The sequence below is a fragment of the Malaclemys terrapin genome, chromosome 5 (genome assembly GCF_027887155.1).
Source record: "Malaclemys terrapin pileata isolate rMalTer1 chromosome 5, rMalTer1.hap1, whole genome shotgun sequence".
Classification (NCBI taxonomy): domain Eukaryota; kingdom Metazoa; phylum Chordata; order Testudines; family Emydidae; genus Malaclemys; species Malaclemys terrapin.
In genome coordinates this window covers 87,563,715-87,586,144 of record NC_071509.1, presented here as the reverse complement: position 1 = coordinate 87,586,144, position 22,430 = coordinate 87,563,715, and the positions used below count along the sequence as shown (strand labels likewise).

The 22,430-nt window shown below is 38.6% G+C and overlaps 1 protein-coding gene across 4 annotated transcripts in view; it reads right to left on the bottom strand.

Moving 5' to 3' along the window:
* The window catches only part of SLC10A7 (solute carrier family 10 member 7), a 188,921-nt gene that overhangs the window by 32,499 nt on the left and 133,992 nt on the right, over positions 1 to 22,430 (bottom strand). For all 4 annotated transcript variants that reach the window (XM_054030507.1, XM_054030508.1, XM_054030509.1 and 1 more), the window contains exons 7-8: positions 14,303 to 14,386; positions 864 to 1,029 (exon numbers count right to left, since the gene is read on the bottom strand). In XM_054030507.1, coding sequence (XP_053886482.1) covers positions 864 to 1,029; positions 14,303 to 14,386 — 250 coding nt within the window. The remainder of the gene's footprint in view (positions 1 to 863; positions 1,030 to 14,302; positions 14,387 to 22,430) is intronic.

Genomic DNA, 22,430 nt, shown 5'->3' with positions numbered 1-22,430 from the left:
TCAGTGAACTCCTTTGGAGTCTGGGCCACATGCCTTTCCTAAGCAGTGCTGCCCACTTTTAGGGTTACACTAGCTGACTACAGCTCCCCTGGTGGAGTGGGACAGTGAGTACTTTGTGCTCAGGGCAAATTTCCACTCCCAGGGAGCCTCTGCTAAAGAAAGACAATGCAGACCTTAGTCTGCATGAACTATTAAAAATTAATAATTAAATAACATGTGGGGAGGTGATAGGGGATTCTGCTGTTTTGGTTCTTAATTATCGTGTAATGTATTTTTAACTGATGGATACCAGGACACTGTTCTCTTAAATATATTATTTAAATCTGATGAATAAATTAAAGGTCATCTAAAATGTACTTTCTAACAAATTACTTCAACCACAGAAAATGGAGCATCATGTAAAAAATCCCAATATTTCCAAGATTTATAATACAGTAGGGAGGGTAAAAATCAGCTTTTTATAAGCTATTAACATAATTTTCTGTCAATAATAGCTCCAACTGGAATCTACACTTTCAATGAGGAGTGCCAAATCAAAACATGAACTGCCCTTTAATAGATACAACTTGAACAGGATGGACACTGATATTTGAAAACTTATTACTTTAAAAAGGAAATGCTACTTTGAGCAATCTCAAGTGTATATAATAACAGGGTTCATACTTTTATTACTTAACATCCTAAAAGTATGCAGCCTCTAGGAATTTTTCTAATCTATCTTGCTTGCAAGATGCATTAAAAATACAAAATCTAGCCCCATGGCAGTTAAATATATTTCCTTCTTTTTTCTTTCCAGTACACGCTGTTCATTGCACACGAGAGACTAACAAGTGATAAAAGGGATACTTTAAGACAGAACTTACTTATGAACACTATTATAATCAAGCTAAATTTATCAAGGTCAATATTTGGATTGGAGAAAGTGTCACAGAACGTTGTATAGATGATCATCAGGAGCACACAGCTGCTGATAGCACCAAATGGAGGTTTCTTCCTCTCAAGCCAATCCTTGATGCGTCTTCGGACAATCTGTAACACAGAAATCAACAGGTTGCCTCTTTTCAAAGATGCAGGGAGCAAGTTGGGCATCACAAAATGAATCTGACAGCGGAAAGACATAAAGAGAAGAGAATAATTCGGATGACGGCCACAGTGGATTTCAAAGCTTCTCTGCCACACAACTCTTCTTCTGGGGAATTTAACATTTGTAGTGCAACTTCCACTGGGCATCCATAATGAGAGTATATTTTCAAGTACATTCAAATCCATCCTTAATCATGCCAAATGTTCTTTGCTAGCTGTCACTGAGACATGCCCATTAAGCCTCCCCAAAGTTTATCTCCTCTGCTGATACTAATGGATGTATGTAATTATCACAGTCCCCTTTGCATCAACAGACAATTCCAAGTGCAACTTTGGGAATCTTAAAAATCTGACATCTTCAGGAATTTCATGATGGTAGATAATCGAAAGTGATCCATGGAACATTTTAATATTTAAATAGCTAGCGATGCACCAGAAGTTTTTAATTAAATTATAACTCATGCTTGAAAAGCAAAAGTGCATGAATTGTGGGAGTTTAAATAATTCAAACTCTGAATATCTAGTTTTTGTAAATCTAAAGACAAATGCCATTTGCATGCTTTTAGAATACCAGAATTAACACATGAAAATGAACAAACCTACAGTGCTTAGTGTAACTTTTCTACTTTCAGGAAATTGAATCTGAAATTGTTTTGCAAGATTTTGTTTTAGAGACAAGTTTAAAAGTGAAAGTAACTTAAATTTTAAAATTATGTCAAATTGGACTGAGCATCGGTAGAGACAACATATCTATCTGAGCTCTGCCTGGTGAACTCCTTTTATTTTTTGCTTTATTTTATATGGCTTGAAAAACTTTAAAGAATCATACAGCCATGACTTGTGTTAATTTTTCAGCAATCATACTATATTACCTGATTTCTCATGAGATCTCCCTACAGTCTGTGTTACCATGTTCTTTTAGAAATAATAATGCAAGCTCATGGGGCATTGCAATGATAAGGTGCTAAAAGTATTATGTTATCTCCCTACGGCAATACCATTAATAAACATCACCATTATTGACTTAATACAGAACATTTTAGAGGTATTCAAGATCAAAATCAATGCAGCAGCACAGGTCCTTTTCACAAGCAAGCTGCCAAGGCTGGTGGATTATTCTTAGTTCTGTCAGTCCCTATCACTGCCTTCACAGAGTGCTTAAGATCTCTTAGTAAGGAAAGTCCTATAAAAACTCCCTATCTAGTGGCTTTGGAAAGTAAATTTGATCAATTACATGTAGGACATATGTTAAGAATTTTGAAAGTGGAGTGTAGGAATGCTGAAGCTAATTAAATACTGACACCTCAAGATATTTCTAAAATTTCTGTTGACATAAAAGAGAAGACTTCTGGGAAACCATATGATAAAATGCTCTTAAGACCTACTCACAACTCACAAACTTTGAATTGTATGCCTGTCAGATGTAAAAGAGGGATCACAGCCCAATAAATGGCTATGTTTTGGAGCTGCTGAAGAGGATCTTAATGCTAGGACATACAGAAGTCTTGTTATCAAATCCTTTTAAAGCTACTGTATAGGGATGACCATTCTTCTGAAGCTGATGGACATGAGAAAGAAAATTTTAATGAAACTGTATTGTGTATACATTGTGAAACAGATCAAGTCGAAAGTATCCCAATCTTTCCAGTCCTGGAACCCAATATGCAGAGGCAAGGTCTTTGGCCTTTAACATGAGCCCTTGCAAAAGGAATACACAAGTTTCCCTTCCTTTTCCCTAAGATAAGTGTTCATTTTTGGGGGAAAAAGAAAAGCTACTGAAGACCACATACATGCTATTTGAATTGGATAACTCTGACCTGGACCTGGACTGTGATAAGAGGAAATACTGAAAAAGGTAAGTTATATACTTAGCCACTAAGGGGTCGGCAAAAACTTTGCTAGATTTTCCATAGGAGAGCTCACTTCAATGACTTCCATTAGACCAAAAACTCATATACAGTATTTACTATTTATTCGTGTTCTCCAATGTGTCTATATTCAGTACAAGAGTGTCTTTTTAAGGGCTCTGAATTAGTAAACTCAATTTTTGAAGCCTCACTTAAAGCCTAAAACCCTGCAGGATTAAAAAAAATATATTTTTTAAAAGATTTTTACCAAAATAATAACCGCCCCCAAAACGAACAAGAGCAGTGGAGCCAGCCAGCGAACCTGGCAGATTGATGGTGATAGTGCTTTACAGGCAGAAAATCTAAGATGGGTTGAAAAAATGCTGTGATCTATGTGTGTTGAATTGTTTAAATAAAGAATTCTGAAAGTAAACTGAAACCTACGTTAAAATATCGAGAAAGAAAACATCTAATAACAAAGACAACAGAGATTTCTTCAAGCCTTGGCCTACACTAAGATCAGCAGATTCAGACATCAACATCACTGGCCACCTGCACCTCACTGATGATTTCAGAGGCAGGACAATAAAGTCAAGGAAGTGTCTGAGCAGATAGTCTCAAGGACAGATGAGCTTACAGCCTGGAATGGAAATGTGAAGCAATGACATCCAAAAATAAGTGGCCTAGACAACCATGTTGATGGAAAGAAGTGGAAAGGACAGAGCTTTGTAGAGGTAAATCCCACTTCTCCATATTAAAGGAAAATTCCCCACAACTAAAAATCTTAAAGGCAGCATCTTGTTAAAGGAAAAAGGGGCAGGGATGTTTGAAAACCAAGTCCCATTGTGGAACATAAAATCGCTCGGCTTTCTTGCAGGCAGAGAGTTCTCACATCCCTTCCTTTTCACAAGAAAATGATTGGCCAAGTAACTTCCCAAACCTTAAAGAAAACACACTCCACACTGCAAAGTATCCTAGGATCCCTACAAGAGATGGCAGTGGCAGTCTCAGAGGAGATGCTGGTCTTGATCCTGCAACCCTTACTCCTGCCAGTAACACTGTGGAACCACTTATGTGAACAGGATTGGCTCACGGGCCAGTAACCATATCAGATGTGAGGGGCTGTGAAGATTTAACTCCAAACCCAAAGAGCAGGACTCTCTCTCTCTCCCACACACATACAGCAAAACTTGTGGCTTTTGTGATATTAAATATGCAAACTGCCCACTTAAAAATATTAAAAAGCACAATGTGAATGTTGCTGAAGAATCTACTGAAAAATTAGACGATAACAAAACAAGCTGCACGGCTTTAGCCCTCATACTACCTCTAGTTAGTGGTTTAAAGCCACTAAAAGTTCTGTGAGCTGGTGTCTTTCCCAATTTACTCTAAAACACAGTCCCACATACTAGAACTTCCTAGGGTTCAGTTTTGTTAACACAGAAATTAACAATAACAATACATTTCAATAGAAATCTTTCCTCACGCTTGACAACTCCTAGGATTTCTCATTCTAGACTGTTTGGCCCACACCCTAGATCCTCTCTTTAGACAGCTACCCCACATCCCTTATATCCTAATGGGTTAAGAGGTAACCTACTTCTGTGAGTCAGGACATATGTTCAGGTGCTGCTCCTTAATATTCGCCAGCAGGAAAAGCACTCAGTGCAATACCTCATGTTAACACTGCATGCCTATTGCAAGTTAATACTTTGAAATGGCAGAAGAAACCCATCACATATGGGGAGTTTATATTTTTTATTCAGATTAGCAGTTCTTTATAGTTATACCATATATTTAGTGAGATCTGTTCGTGAAATGCAGCTAGACTCCTTCCCTCCCATGGAGGACATACAAGTTAATACATGAATAACTGTCTTATTCAGGAATGATTTATGTGGCCCATTACTGTTTGTTATTAATTGAAGTTAATTAGATATAGTATTTTTTCACACTATATAGAAATGAAGCCTTCCTTGACATTTGTAATACCATAGGAAAAATTTGTACAATAGGCATCATTAAAAAGTACATATATCTAGAACTTTAAGATGTTTAAATCCTAATAAAATAAAAGAAACTGGGAAAATGGTTGTATAATCATATAACAAATGGTTCAGCAGTTACAACATCACACAAAGCAGAATGTACCTTCTATTTATACCCAGTGTTCTGGGATTGATTTAATCTTTTAAAGAAGATAGTTTTAACAATATATCTTCCTTTAAACCTTCTAAAATGCATCAACTTTAACCCCTCAACTGAGAGTATGAGTCATTATTCCCTTGTGCCTTACCAAACAATATTGGATCATTGTTAGCCCCAAATCCAGTAGCTGATTTTTCCTCTCACTCACTTTCTCTCTCTTTTAAATTTAGGATTCCTAATTCTCCATTTTGTCTCAGTAGAACCATTATTCAATATAATTAATAATCATAAAAACAAATAGCACCATAACTTTGTATTACACTTTGCCTTCAAAAGCTCTCTCTTCAAAGTGAAGCATAAAAAAAAAATTGCATAACGGTCCAATAATCTCACCACACCTTCCCTTATAATAGGGGTGGCCAACCTGAGCCTGAGAAGGAGCCAGAATTTACCAATGTACATTGCCAAAGAGCCATAGTAATACATCAGCAACCCATCAGCTCACCCCCCACCCCCAGTGCCTCCCACCCATTGGCAGCCCTGCCAATCAGCGCCTCCCCCCCCTCCCTGCACCTTCCGATCAGCTCTTTTCTGGCGTGCAGGAGGCTCTGAGGGGGAGGGAGAGGAGTGAGGGCATGACGGCTCAGAGGAGGGGGCAGGAAGGGGTGGAATGGGGGCAGGGCCTGTGGCAGAGCCAGGGGTTGAGCAGTGAGCAACCCCGGCACACTGGAAAGTTGGCACCTGGAGCTCCAGTCCCGGAGTCGGTGCCTATACAAGGAGCCGCATATTAACTTCTGAAGAGCCGAATGTGGCTCTGGAGCCACAGGTTGGCCACCCCTGCCTTACAAGGTGATGGCAACAAGATTGGGAAGAGAAACAAATACTGAGGACTACATCAATGAAGGCACTAAGTTCAGAGAGGGAGCAGATAATAAACTGGATTTGTAAGGAGTGTAGGGACCAAGAAGGGGAGCAGATGGAAATGAGAGTACATATGCAGCGCAGCACACACACGCACACAAAATGGGATCTAGACCCTTTCCCCATTATTTTAGTATTTTTGTTTGCAACTTTAATCCACATAGATGGACCCTTACTTCAGTGCAGAGTTCCATTCATTTCAATGGGACCCTGAGCAGATCTCTTTACAGGGTCAGAATCTTTGTCTTTATAGCAGGTTTTTGTGTATATTACTATGAGGGTCACAGCCTTGCCCACCCTCAGTACTGTATACCAATTCACTCATATTCTTGCAGCCTGTAGAATTTAAAAAAATGTCAGTTGAGTCACTTGTCCTTTAGTAGAGAGCTCAAATTCTGATTTAATGTCCTGTCCTAAAAATGGATGAAGAGAAATACTAACTGCTTCCTTCTTTTAATCTGAGGAGAAAATGTTTACCAGGCTCTGGCTTTTTTTTTTTTTTTTTTTAATCTCCACCTTACTGGATAATATAAAAGTGATTTAAAGTGTGTGAATCAATTTACTTTCATGCATTAGCTCTCGCTCAGAAACTCTCTCAAAGTAAGCCAAGATTCTATTTTCCATGTAGTTTGGGCCATATGGAACTCACTTTAAAAATTACCTACTAACATTTTGAGTAATTTAAAACGGCTATTTTCATAAAATTAAAAAACAACAGCATTCAACAATATATACAAATACGCCTATGAGTATATATTTGTTCTTACTTTGTTTGCATTTCTGTGAAGAATTTGTTCTGTTACTTGTTAAAGTTAAGTGTCATAAAAAAGTGAATAATGGTCTGAATCCTGTTAATCTGTCATTTTAATTTTCTGCAACTGCTTTTCAGTGTTGATCTCCTAGAACATCACTCCTCATTCCTGCAACTCACCTGAAGTTTGGTTATAAAAAGTAAGGCCACTTCCATGTGGATTTAAGTTACAAATATAATCTACTTGATAAAGTGTTCTTTTAGATGAAAGTTTCTCTAACCTTTGGTTTATTTTTAATTTTAAACCATTTTAAAATTAGATTACATTTAATTTAATTTACAAATTTCATCCCATATGTTTTGTACCTCTCTTCACTAACTACAGTATACCACTTCCTTACCATTATAGGTTGTTCCTTAAAAATATTTGTAGTCAAAATTTTACTGCTAAGATTTCTATTTTCAGTTCCTTTGGAAGCTCATGTATCAATGCAGCATCCTTTTAAAATTTTGTTTACAAATACACGTTCTAAATGTTGGCAAAGCTCCTGTTGAACAGTCTGAACAAGAATGCAGAAGACAGATCCAAAATCCACCACTTGTAGACTATCACAGATCTTTTTGGTTGACTAGATTCCATGAAACATTATGGCACTTACACAACTAACTGCAATATATAGATTTGAGGAAAAGAACTGCTGGAATCATAACATGAATTTTAGCTTTAGTTAAGGTCTGTTTAATATGAAGTGCCCACTTTATACTGGCAGAGAAATCACTGATGGGGCAACTGGAGAATGCATGAATGATAATGTACAGACATGCTTTTTATTATTTATTCATAGAAAACAGTGGGTTTTGGTGTGCTGCTTTGAAAAATGTTCAAACTAGTAGAATATAATGAAAGCACAGTGAAAATTCTATTTCATTAACATTTAATCATAAATCACTCTTTAATATAAAAACATAAAATAAAAGTCTGTCATAAGCACTTAGGTGTAAAGAAAGGAGAAGATCTGCAGAATGGGGAAAGGAAATATTGCAGCAGCAGTTGTTTCTGTTATCTGTCACTTTTGGAAGAAAAAAAAAAAAGGAACTAACAAAGAAACAATGATCTTTGGCCAAACTCCCCAATCTGAAAGACAAGATGAAACTGCTTAGGGATTGATCTAAACTCTACTTGGCTGTGTAAAAGTATTTACCACCTACTGTAATGAAGGTAAAATTTACCCTGACATGTCAATGTAGTTCATGAATAGCAACCTTCAATAATCAGATCAAATGCAGTACAACACTATGCTATATTGACCAGAATATATAAGAACTTCAAGACACTATTTAAAATAAGTAGCTATTTAGTGAGCCTCTTGTTTGTTAACCCATGTACACTATGGCCCAAACTTTCAAAAGGCTTCCAATTTGTGCACTTAAGACTGCACGGAGCACCAAATGATTATCTGTGACTACTTTTCAGTGCCTTCACTGCCCACAGTTATGCATTCCTTTGACCTCCAGACTGGATTACAGTAATTTTTCATTTGAAAATACATTTGAAAGTTACAGTACAGTTAGTGCATTATAAGGGTGCTTGATTAGTTAGCATTAGAGCTGACCAGAAACTAGAATTCCTGTTCCACAGGAAATTCCAAAATAAAAAAAAAAATTGTTTCTAAACAGAACGAAAAATGAAATGTCAAAATCTCCCGCCCCACAGGAATTCCAAAATGTTATTTACAAAAAGTCAACATGACATTTCATTTTGACCTTTTCAAAATATTTCCAATGCTTCCCTGCCAGGCAAGGAGTCAGGCAACTCAGGGATCCTGGAAGCACCAATTCAGGGGCAGACCACCTGAAGTCCTGGGAGCACGTCTACACAGCCCGCGGCAGCAAGCCTCCCAGCCCAGGTTGACAGATTTGGTTTAGTGGGGCTCATGCTAGTGCTTTAATATAGCTGTGTGGACAGTGCCTTGAATCATAGGACTGGAAGGGAACTCAAAAGGTCATCTAGCCCAGTTCCCTGCACTCATGGCAGCACTATATTATCTAGACCATCCCTGACAGGTGTTTGTCTAACCTGCTCTTAAAGGTCCCCAATGATGGAAATTCCACAACCTCCCTAGGCAATTTATTCCAGTGCTTACCCACACTGACAGTTAGGAATTTTTTCCTAATGTTCAACCTAAACCTCCCTTGCTGCAATTTAAGCTCATTGCTTCTTGTCCTATCCTCAGAGGTTAAGAAGAACATTTCTTCTCCCTCCTCCTTGTAACAACCTTTTATGTACTAGAAAACTGTTATCATGTCCCCTCTCAGTCTTCTCTTTTCCAGACGAAACAAATCCAATTTTTTCCATCTTCCCTCATAGGTCATGTTTTCTAGACCTTTAATCATTTTGTCGCCCTTCTCTGGACTTTCTCCAATTTGTCCACATCTTTCTTGAAATGTAGCACCCAGAACTGGACACAATACTCCAGTTGAGGCCTAATCAGCACGGAGTAGAGCAGAAGAATTACTTCTCGTGTCTTACTTACAACACTCCTACTAATACATCCCAGAATGATGTTTAGTTTTTTTTTGCAAGTGTCACACTGTTGATTCATATTTAGCTTATGGTCCACTATGACCCCCAAATCCCTTTCTGCAGTATTTCCGAGGCAGTCATTTCCCATTTTGTATGTGTGCAACTGATTGTTCCTTCCTAAATGGAGTGCTTTGCATTTGAATTTCATCCTATTTACTTCAGACCATTTCTCCAGTTTGTCCAGATCATTTTGAAATTTAATCTTCCAAAGCACTTGCAACCCCTCCCAGCTTGGTATCATCTGCAAACTTTATAAGTGTACTCTCTATGCCATTATCTAAATCATTTATGAAGATATTGAACAGCAGGAGACCAAGAACTGATCCCAGCAGGACCCCACTTGTTATGCTCTTCCAGCATGACTGTGAACCACTGATAACTACTCTTTGGAAATGGTTTTCCAACCAGTTTTGTGTCCACCTTATAGTAACTCCATCCAGGTTGCATTCCCCTAGTTTGTTTATGAGAAAGTCATGTGAGACAGTATTAAAAGCTTTACTAAAATTGCAGCTCAAGCTAGGACTTTGGCTCTGAAGCCTAAGGAGGAGGTTGGGCTTCAGAGCCCGAGCTCCAGCCTAAGCTGCAACGTCAAGGCGCTGCCTACACTGCTATTTTTAGAGTGCTGGCATGAGCCCTGCTAACCTGAGTCTCTCAACTCAGTCTGGGAACTTTCTTCCATGACATACTCTGGTCTGCTGAGGGGGAAGGCGTTTCGAAGCCCAGCAGGAGAGCTGGCAGGAAACCAGGCTGGTTTCCAGCAGAAACCTGCCTGGCAGGCAGTTCCATTGCAAACAAACCTGGTGATATAATCACACTCATACACAACACTTTAATGTTGATGAATCAGCATTTTCCAGTGGAACAACGCTCCATCAGAAAATTTCTGATGCACTCCACTTAGCACTGATTTCCTGTTGATTTCTGTGTGCAATTCAAGGTGTTGGTATGGAGCTATAAAATCTTACTAAATATGTTTTTTGGTCCTGGCTACCTAAGACTGCATCTCTCCCTACGCACACTCTCAGTTAACATCAGTCACTAAAGCTGCTAACAGTAATCAGTCTGAATATTTTAGGGCTAAAGATAGGGCATTCCCAATGGAGAGCCTTCATCTATGGAACTTGCTCCCCTCTTTGGTCTGACAAAACCTTGATTAATTGATATTGGGGTATGTCATCTCACCTGACAGTTGGTTTCTTGTAATACAATGCATCTTTCCTGAGTAATATTTGTGCATGGATCAAAGTATTTTTGAAAATTTTAATGACATTGTCTAGCACTTTGCAGTCCTCTAAGGACTCCTACCAAAATTTCTCTCGGCTTCCCACATGTAGTGCTGTGGAGGATTTCACCCTATTTAGTTTTGCTGAAATACCACTTGCTTTCAAGCACATTGGAATATTGCAATCCTCTCTATCAGTTTTCTGCCTTAGTCCCTGCAGGACTGAAGAATACATGAAATTTTGCTTGCTCCGTTTTTACCAAAGATTTAGTTTAATTCTAACAACATGTAATAAAGGCGTGACACAGGAATGCTGGTAAGAGGTTTCTCTTTATGGCCCCAATTCATAAAAGCATTTATGTATCTGCTTGACTCTAAAGCAATCCAGCAGTCTAATAGACTTCAATGGTTTGATTGTCATGCTTAAAGTTAAGTATGTGCTTATATACTTCCCTGAATTGGGGCCTACTTCCTTTCCTCTGTCATGTGATATGGTCAGAGTTACAAAAAGTTATACCTGTGTCACATGGCAGGGGATCAGTATTCATCGAGTCCTTCTTCTTAACTCCTTAACTTCTTCTATCAAACATGAATACTTTCCTAGAACCTTTTAAGGTGTACTATATGCTAGTCTTAAAATTCAGTAAAATGATTTACTATTATAGGTGTCTACATGGCAAGTTACTGTGCAGCAAGCCTGGGTGTGAATCTAGAGTACACCATCTTGCCACGCAGCAATGACCCATAATGTAGTGGACACTGCTACAGTACACTTGAAGCCCCGGAGTGTGGCTTGGCATACTACCCTTTCAAGAAGTAACACAGGAAGCCGAACTCTGGGACTTTTGCTTTGCTGTAGCAGTGTCCACATGGGATGTTACTGCTTCTTGGGCAGTAAATGGCCAAGTAGACAAGCCCTTATAGTTAAGGTTGCACAACGTTTTCCACTATAAGGCCCTGTTTTCATTTGCTTTTATTATTGCCAAACCTTAACTGTTTGGGTTGATACAGGCCACATGTCTGCCTCATGCTGAATTTTTTTGAAAACTTTAACCAAAATGGTCAAGCCATTTCTGAGACTGAAATTTGGGAAAATGGTGTTATTTTGGCCATGTTTATTTATTTATACATATATACCACACCACTGTTTTATAGAGAAGTTCTAGTCATGCCTCCATACTTTAGAGCAGGGCCTTGAAAGTTGGCAGGAGGGATGCCCTGGTGTCTGGGGGTGTGCCTGGTGCTGTCTCAATGAAAGTCTGCTCAAATATGACCAAGTTATAAGTCTACAAAAAAAATCACACTTTGCACCTGTTCAGCAGAGGTTTGTTAGGGGCTGTAAATGTTATTCTTCAAAGATTCCATCTGCATGCGCCTTTCACACACAGCTCCTGCATGCTGACTGGATTCACATGCACCACTCACACAGCAACTGAGCATGCTCCATCCCTGGGCTGTAAAAGCTGAACAGCATTTTCCCCACAGTTGCTCCCCGCAGCTGCTAGAATTGCTGTGGCGCTGTGCACCAGAAGTGAGAGGCAGGGAGACTGTCTCTCGTGCTCTCAATGACCTCCCCTCTCCCAACTAGAACAAGAAGAAAAAAGAGGAAGCAATCTTATTCAAATGCAAAGGGGTGTGGTGTAGAAGGTGGTGGTGATGGAACAGGAGCCAAAATAAAGACAGGGACTGGAGCTGAGAAGCTTAGGGGCAGAAGGGTCTAGAATCACTACAACACGTTCCTCTCCCAAACATGGAACTGACCCCAGGATTCCTGTCTCAACATCCCTCTGATCTCTAGAAAATAGCTGTGCATTCCAGTGACCAAGTGTCTCTCTCATCCCCCCATCCTAGTTCACTTAGAGCAGTGGTTTGTAATCAGGCATCTGGGGCCCCTGGGGGGCTGTGAGCAGGTTTCAGGGGGGCCGCCCAGTGTGGGCAGTATTAAAATTCACTAGAGCCTAGGGCAGAAAGCCGAAGCCCCCTCCACAGGACTGCAGACCAGGCCCTGAGCCCCAACACCTGGGTCTAAAGCTGAAGCCTGAGCAACTTAGCTTTGCGGTGCCCACTATTGCGTGGTGCCCCGGGCAACTGCCCTGCTACCCCATAACGCCGGCCCTGGCTTTTATATGAAGAAAAAACAGTTGTTGTGCCATGGGTGGGCCATGGAGTTTTTATAGCATGTTGGGTGGGCCTCAGAAAGCAAAAGGTTGAGAACCCCTGACATAGAAGATAACTGCCTACTATTGCCACTAGATAATTAGCTCAAGTGGTAGAACTCTGTGTGGATGATCTAAGGGTCTGAACCCTGATGATGACCCATGTGGGGGTCAGCAATATGGTTCCACATGATGGAATTTTCTTTTTTTTTCTTTTCTTTTTTTTTCAGTTTGCCTTTTTGAAAAGATAGGAAATTACATTAAATATACATTAAAAGAAAGTTAAAGTTGCAAAGACAAGCACTCAAAAGTTAGAAGATGCCAGTGCACAGGATGCACAATGTTCAGGAAATGAATCAGAATTGTGTAGCATATAAGGCTGTTTTCTGCAGGACCCCTGTCCATGTGTATTGCTGAAGTTGGAAAGTTTATAGTGAAAGAGGCAGGGGATTGCAGGAAAAAAGATAGTCTCATGATTAAGGCAGTTGAATACCACCCTGGAGAACTGGATTCTCTGCTTCTGCCACAGATTCCCATGTGATGCTGGGCAAGTTACTTGTATCGAACTTTTCATAGGTGGGCGGTTGTTGCATGTTCTTTGTTTTCTAGGTGTCCAGCATGAGGCACCATTGGCCAGATTTGCAAAAGGACTGAGTGCTCAGAACTGCAACTGAAATCAATAGGAATTGTGCTTTGAATGCATAAAGTGCTATAAAATGGTAAGTATTTTGAAAAATCAGCCTGTAGGTGTCTCAATTTGGGTACTCAAAAATCTGTGTGCCTCAGTTCACAATCTGTAAAATGGAGATAAAACCTCCCTATCTCACAGGGCTGTTTTAAAGATTCATTAATGTTTGTGAAGCACTCAGATACTACAGTGACAAGTAGAATACAAAAGCCCAGGAGGAAATTAATTCTGTGTTCAGTGCAAGGTTAAATTGCATGCTATAAATAAGGCAGGGGCCACACACTGAACGATGAGGATAAAATGAAATATTGAACAGCTGCTCATTCACTGAGCCATCCATCCTGTGCTCAGAATGAGGCAGAGGTTCTGGGGAAAAAAATGTGATCACATAATTAGAGATTGTATTATAATGTGCGTACAGAAGGGTGTGGGCAGCCTTAATTCTGGCATTTTCTAATTTTTGATGGCCTGACTTTACCACCTTCAAGTTCTTTTAACACAGGATTTTTTAATTAACATAATTAGCAGTAGCCATTACACAGGCAGAACTATTTCCATCATCCAGGTAAAGGGTATATGACAAAAGAACTATACAGTGTTCTCAAAGCTCATTTTGCATTGGGCTGCAAGTTTCTCAATTTGGACTGCTATTTTCCCCCATTTTATATTCACAAACTCTCTTCTCGATATGCAATAGTGTATGTCTGCAGAAGTGAGGGTCAGATGCTCAATCTCAACAAAGATCAACATGACTCCAGGGAGCACTGTAGTATCTTCTCTATGATATTAGACTCCACCATCCTCAGGCTATCCCCTATGTGGCAGCATACTGTGTTGACAGTTTATTTTTAAGACAGCCCTCTTTATCTTATTCTTAAAAAATATATATTTAAAAGACATACCTGTCCAATAATAAGAGGAACTACAACAGTCATAAACAGCTGTGAGAATATAGATGTAAAAGGCACAGAAGAGGATGATCCAAGCTACAAAATAAAAATAAAATACATTGTTAATATTGAACCTTTCCTTCACATCTGTTTTGAACTCAGCAAAGATCTGCAATATTTATTTATATTGACTGATGTCCTAATATATATTTTTACCTATGTGTACACACATATTTACACACACGTATGTAACTGTTAAGCCCCATTAATATATGTGGTGTTCCACAAGTTACACAGTTTCTGCCAGAAGAGTTTATAATCTAAAGCCCCAATTCTGCCAATATTTATCTACATATGAAAATTAATCCAGAATAAGGTGGGGTATGAATTTAAAGTTGATTAATTATGCTTGGATAACTCCATGTGTGAATGCTCTTATTCCTAAATAAGAGTGCCTTATTCTGTATTAGTTTAATCCACTTCCATAGTGGATTAGCCAATTTTGAATAAGGCATTCTTATTTTGGAATGAAAACATCCATACATGGCATTAACTAGGAATAGCTGTTCCGGAATAACTCTCTGTGTAACTCCTCAGTGGTTCCTTCTACACTAGCCTATTTGGATGTGGCACAGAAGCCCCCGCTGTGGCACATACTGGGTATGCATGTGCTCGTGTGCTGCTGCTGCATCTGTGACCCCACATGGGACTGCAGTATCAGGGAGAGTCTTGCCTGGGCATTTTCCAAAGGGAGAATTTCATCCTTTTTGTACATGAACCTTTCAACCTTCAATTTTAAGCAAATGTGAACAGAGAGGTAGAGCCCTGGTTCCTTGCAGAAATTCCACTGCAGATTAACCAAAATCTCATCACACAATATACAGCCTCCAGGCTGGATTTGCTCTTCTAATGATCCCTGTAACAACTTTTGAAGCATTAAAAGGTTCATAGGTTTTCAAACCCTATTTCAACACCACTTTTGGGCTGGGGAGTTAGAAGCATTAACGACTGTATGTTTAAAGAAGCTTTTTCAAGTGAAAATGAAGATTTTAAAACTTTAAAAGCAGCTTCAGGGATTCACCCCACAGAGGAGTAAATCAAAATGGGTGGCCAGGATTCCAGGACCCTTCACTTTGCTTCCTGAGGCTACCATACTTTTACAGTGACAACACTGTATCTGTGTGAAGGATTCACTGACTTATCTGAATGTTTGAAAGTTTTATATCAATTACATGTAGTGTATAATCACATTCCAAGTCAAGAATCAAAAGATGTCTGACAATAGAAAATATTGCTGAAAAAGAAAGCCATTTAGACACCAATATTCTTGCCATCTCTTCAAACTATTATTTCAAATGTAGCATTTCCAAGCACAGAATCCGCATTTTAAAGCTTCAGATTAAAAGCAGTTGTGGACTCGTCAGCACAGATATCAAGTTTTTTAAGAAAAGGAAATTGAATTATAGCTGGTGAGGGTTGGAAGACGTAAAGGGAGACATATCACATATCACCTATGAGAAACAAATGATTTTATTCAAAGCAATGATCTTCCAAATCAGAGTTTTTAAAGTGCAACTGTTTCATCACAAATGTGAATAACGACTTTGACACCCCCTGTTTTTGACAAGCGCATGTATCCGGCCTTATCTTTAATCCTAATGCCTTTTACTCATACATACAGTAGTTAGTTACAGTGCTAGCCTGCTCTCCCCCACTCAGGGTACTGCCGTTAATCCTTCCTCAAAGATAGATTCCTGGTTTCTCGTTTCCTTTCCCCACTCTACAATGTCGTCACCAGTGGGCTATATTTTATCACTGTCAAGTCCCAGAAGACTATAAGCTTAAAGACAACTGGCCAGATCCTCAGCTGGTATAAACTATCACAGCTCCATTGAAGAGCTGACCCTGAATCTATCCCCAGAGGATACAGAAGACAGAAGGAAGGAGGAATTCTCATTTATCTAGGACAAGTACACTTTTCAGCCCTGATCACTGACACAATATGGCCACTGATAAGTGAATCTCAGATGATTCTGATTCTGAGATGATGCTTAGCTAAGCCTTATCAAAACTATCTGGACATACATAGTATGCAAAATTAGACTGGAAATCTCACAAGAACACGTTCCTTCTTGATCACCTGCACTTGCTGTTTCCAGACTTTACTGTACTTTGGCACTTATGGTCTCATCTATTAACAGAGAGCTAAAATGAGCTAAAATGGGGGTGGCGGTGGAAATAAGGAGCCATTCAAATTTTTTCAAATCTTAAAAATCTTATGTTAATGGGAGAGCGACTGGCTGTGTACTCTCCTTAACATCATAATCCCAGCACCTAAGAATAAGCTGCCCGCCCCCCTTTTTGAGAAAGCCAAATAGAAGGAACATTTCTTAAACAACTTTGGGAATAAAAGAATACCAATAACATATTTTTAGCTGTAAAAATGTGATTGGATTTTCTTATCACTTATGTAACAAGTTAAATGGAAAATAAATTGTGGAGATAAAGTTTAGCATTTAATCACATCTCATCAGAAGTCTGTCTTTCAAAATATTGAAAAATTGATTTGTCAGTGTATTTCATCTTAAAACATTAATTCTTTGCACCAGCATATGATTTTTATTTAATGGACAGCTTGTTTACATATACTGTATAGCCTGTGCTCTTCTGGATATCTATGTCTGAATATGGTGCTCATTAACAGCACAGGCTCATGAAGCACTAACTTGAATCAGACAAGGGGACCAATTTGAGTAGTCCCTATTCACTTAAATAGTCCCATTGACTTCAACAGGATAACTCATATGAGTAAGGAATGAACACTCAGAATAAGGGTTTGCCGGGTAAGGCCATGTTGGGAGCAAGTTCCAGGTGAGTTTCTCCACACAATCCTGTCACTGTGCAGTACTTAATCTTGACCTGCAATGCTCCTGCTACTCCAGCCCTAGACCTCTCTGCTCCAGAGACTGCCAATTTTAACAACACCTGCCAAATTATTTAGTGGGTTTGTTTATAGCAGAGTTCACAGCAGAGACACTGACTGAGCCTGAAGTGATAGGATATATTTAACTTTGGTTGTATAAAGAAATCCTCCTTGCATGAAAATGAGAACACTCTGCACTTCCAATCCTATCCTACCTTCACATGCCAGCTGGTCAATCTTTTTTTTTTTTTTTTTGGCTGCCAGGGCAGATATCACAGCTGGTATGTCCTCCCCAAGGAAGAGGCTGCACCCAGAACTGCCACAGACTAAGAAGAAACAACTCCTGGCAGTCGTACCAAATTACAATCCAGCGCCACATTTGCGGCCCGTATTGAGTCCACTTCAGAGAAACTCTGGGCTCTGCTCTACAGCATTTTCTTGTACTTAACATGTTATTCCAGGCTGTGTCCTATTGTCTACAAAGTACACTGTTAGCCAGCTTGAGCCTTCTCCCTTGCTATGTACCCCGAGAATCTGTGCAAGCCTCACCAAAGATAACAAGGGTGGGGAAGGTGGTAAAAAGAAGAGATGACAGACTGAAAGGGTCATTGGCTTTTTGAGTTTGTGGTGCAATTTGCAGACTCCGGCAATATTTTGTGAGTTTTCTATTTAGAGGTAAATGTATTCTATCAGCCATAAAGGCAATTTTAGTTTAATAGGCAGAAGACATCTTTAAGAGACTCTCCATGTGTTTTAAAGTGATCTCTGGTATACAATTACAAAAGTAGAGCCAAGTGGAACAGAAAGTCCTCCACAGAAATTTTACAGATTTTAGATTCCTGTACCTTGGCAGATGTGCAATTATCTATATATGTGTTAGGGGATGGGAGGATCTCTGTTGTTTTTTGGCCACTAAAAAAGAAGTATAATATAAGGCAGTCAAAAGTTAGTCTGACACAAGGTACACAGAGTTTGATGCAAAGCTCACTGAAGTCAATAGAAAGATTTCCACTGATTATTTCAATGAGCTCTGGCTCAAGCCCATAGTACCCACTGAGATTAAGGAGGAAATTAATCTGTATACATAATAGATATTATAAACAAGGTAGAAAGAAGATGGTGCACTTTAAATCATTCAGATGAAAGAATTGATCTGTAAACAGTTAATGCACTGTATGGTCTTCCCCACTCTCACAATCAACCTGTCGTCACACACCAGTGACATACATTAGCCACAACTTCCTTAACAACTTCAGTGTCTTCTCGGCTATTAATATATTATTTAACAATTCATTCTTCAGTTTACTGGCAATCAGCCTTCACTTGTCAAGAACTCACAAAAAATGAATGTGTGTGTGTTCTATGATACCGAAAAAGGGAAGATATTTTACCAGGGAAATAAGGAAACAAAGTACAGTGCAAAGAAATCCAGGAAGTTTTTTTTCCTGAAAATCTGAGAAATCCAGCATTTTGGGGAATAGTAGTTTCATTTAAAGACTGTTAACATAAGGCAAATATTAAAAGATAATAAAATGTTAATATTTATGGCAATATGTAGTTTTACTCATGTTCCTTTTCAGTAGTCCTTTCCTCCATGTTTTTTAAACTGAAGTTTTCTCCCCTTGACTAAGCCTTGATTCTTTCAGTTATGCTATATTCCAGGGGTAGGCAACCTATGGCACGCGTGCCGAAGGCGGCATGCAAGCTGATTTTCAGTGGCACTCACACTGCCCGGGTCCTGGCCACCAGTCTGGGGAGCTCTGCATTTTAATTTAATTTTAAATGAAGCTTCTTAAACATTTTAAAAACCTTATTTACTTTACATACAACAATAGTTTAGTTATATATTATAGACTTATAGAAAGAGACCTTCTAAAAACGTTAAAATGTATTACTGGCACATGAAACCTTAAATCAGAGTGAATAAATGAAGACTCGGCACACCATTTCTGAAAGGTTGCTGACCCCTGCTATATTCTAATATTTGTAGCATCACTATTCACAAGCACACCATCAAAATGACGAATATAAAATACAGAACTTAGGAAAAAATCACTGAATAAATCAAGTAGAATGAGCAAGCTGATTAGGAAGTAGAAAAGCTTCTATTTCAACATCTGTATCATGGTAATCACCTTTGGTAGTATGGCAAATACAGAAGTAGTACATGACAGTGACATGGAGTTTTGCTAAGTATATTTTCACAAATGTACATGAGTGTTGCAAGGGCTTTTTAACATTTCGTGTTTAAGTGGTTTTGCAGGCAAGTTTTGAAGACTGACGTACACAAGAATGTAAAATACACACTTGGCCCAACATTTCTTTGGGGACTTCAGTAAAGATATATAGATTCATACATCTTTGTATTTGTTAGTTTGTTATCCAACCAATTATACTTCCATAAATTAAAGAGAGTACCTAACATCCGTTCATGCACAATAGTGGCAATAATTTCAAGACCATGGCAGAGTTATAATGTAATACCATAAAAAAGTGCAAAAAGAAAACAAAGTAATATTTTGTTTTCATAAACATTCAAATGATTTGTTATATTGTGGTACCAAATACATTGTGATTAATTAGCTATGTTTTATTATGTCAGCACCCCTGCACTATTGTAGCAAAGTAAAATCTCAGTGCTATATTGTTCTATCCCTGAATAGGGGCATAAGAGCTGGGGAAATATAAGGAGCTTCCAACCTCCTCAGCTGAGCATAACTGCAAGTCCATGTACTCATCCAAGGGCAGGACCAGAGAGGATAGTGGTGCTATCCATCCTAAGGGGGCCCTGAGAGGAGGGGCAGAGTCATTTTCATATAGAAAATCGCACTTGTGGCACAACAGCTATGCTCTCCCTGCTCCCAGGGGAATTCCAAAAGACTGTTTCCCTGAGGCATCCAGCTCTTCCCCAACCCGGGGCAGTGCTTACAAGGCACAGTCTAGCCCTTAACAAAGATATAGACACAAATATAAACATACAGTACACACACACTGTATTAACGATGTTATATTTTAAGGAGACACAGGAGTGATGATGTAGTTAAAATTGTTCCAGGGCGCTGTGCTTCTGTCTTTCAGATGAGACATAACAACAATGGTGCTGACAACTTGAGGTTATTAAAGAGATCACAGCACTATTACCTTCACAGCATGATGTTACAATTTGTTTAACTGTCTTTTATTAATGTAAATGCGCCCAGATGCTTTGGCAATGGCAGCATATTTTTTAGAATTCAAATAATAAACATTCACAAGAGTATAGGTGTTAGCCTTAGTATTCCAGCCAAATTGTAAGTTGAGGGCTTGATTCCTGCACCCTTACTCATGTTAAGTAGAATTGTACTCTGCAAGTCAAAAAAAACCTATTCAAGAAATACAATGCTAATCAACTTGAGTAGGGGTGCCAGATTTGGGATTCAAGTAATTACATTCTGCTTACCTAAATTCTCTCTGTTGCTTCACTACATATTGTTCATCATTTCCTAACATAAACTGTTGTTCATCATTATTGTGTGCTATTAACATGTGCTCTGTTTCACTGAGAGGAGGTGGCAGTTATTTCAATATTCACAGCAAAGGATACAGCTTCTATAACCAGACAGCAAAGTTTGTAAGGCACTATGCAATCCATTTAGATGAATGGTGATTATTATAAATGTAGTATCATTACTGCTACTGGGAAAAGTACATACATTAGTTGAAAACAGAGAAGAAAGTAATAAGATAATTGTAAACATAAGGTACTGCTTCATACCCACATGATGGGACAAAGCCTGGGGAATTAAACTACGAACTCTCTAAACTCTACATTGCGACAATTATTCATCATTAGTAGAGAAATTCCCCCAAAAGGAGATTTCTTCTTGTCTATGAAAATTCCTAGCTTACTTTTTTGCTGAATTGTTTTTTTTAAAAACAGCTTAAAAACTTGACTCTTCAGTTTAAAAATATTGATTACTTTGTACTTCCACTACTGGTTTCACTTAAATATCTAACCTGACACAAGGAGAATAGGAACTTGTCATGTGTGCTCTAGTATAGGGTCCCATATCCCTTTAATAAAACCTTGCAAAATGTTGCAAAGAAAGGAGAATGGCATATTCCCATGTTAACTTGCAACCAATGGATCTTAGAATGCTTTATGTTTCAACCCTTTTCTGCTCATCACATATATGAATGCAAATGTGAATACTAATTATGTATTGTTTATGGTACACTTCCCATTTATAACATCATCTCTGGGAATCCAACATCATAAGTGTTAAAAATAATAGTTATAATGAGGACAACAATACCGGTGTTTAATGCAGCTGGAAGCCAAAGTTCTATAGCTTCCTATTACAGTGGTAATCAGTGATGCTTATGAGGGTTGCTATCCTTTAAAATCTAACAAAGGGTACCTACCAAAATAAAGTCTGCTAACTGAGGGTACAATATATGAGGTTTCATAAAATCAGTCTTCAAATCTCTAACCATTTTGCTAAATAAGCTTATAACAAGTTTGGTAGCAGAAGTAGTCTCTTCAGAAATGTGACTGACAATTTTATATTTAACACCATTCATTTAGGAAAATAAATTATTTGCAGGAAATGTATAATTTATAACAAGCTTTCACTCTTCTTCCATTTGTGTTCTTCAACGTGTCTTTAACAATGTTAAAATGACTCATGATTAGATTAACAGACATTTACAAACAAAGGAAGCAGTTCAAAACATTATATACTGTCAGAAATTAACATGGGGCACATGGGGTGGGGGGCGGATTTAAACCATGACCATCTAGGGCCAAGCTATCTAAAGAAAACAAAAGAACAAGTTAATAAATAATAATTTACGTGTATTCTGGTAGCACTCAGAAAGCGTTAGGCACTGTTTAGACATACAGGCCTTGACTTAAAGAGCTTATGGTAGTCTTATAAATATTATTACTATAATATAGTATTCTAATGATAGTATTATTACTCCGTTGAAGCATGGCCATTGCTTTATTAACACTAGTGGGCATCATAGGCCTAATCCAAAGCCCATTGAAGTGGTTTTGAAAACCATTCAGTGCCCATTGAAGTCAACATAAAGACAACCAGTGTTGGCTTAACTCTGCTCCCATTGAAGCCAATGAGAGTTTTACCTTGGTGCTGAGTTTTTGAAAATCCCATCCAATATGAATAAAGTATCGAAGGACAAATCATCCCTTGTCCCACACGAGACTTTTACACA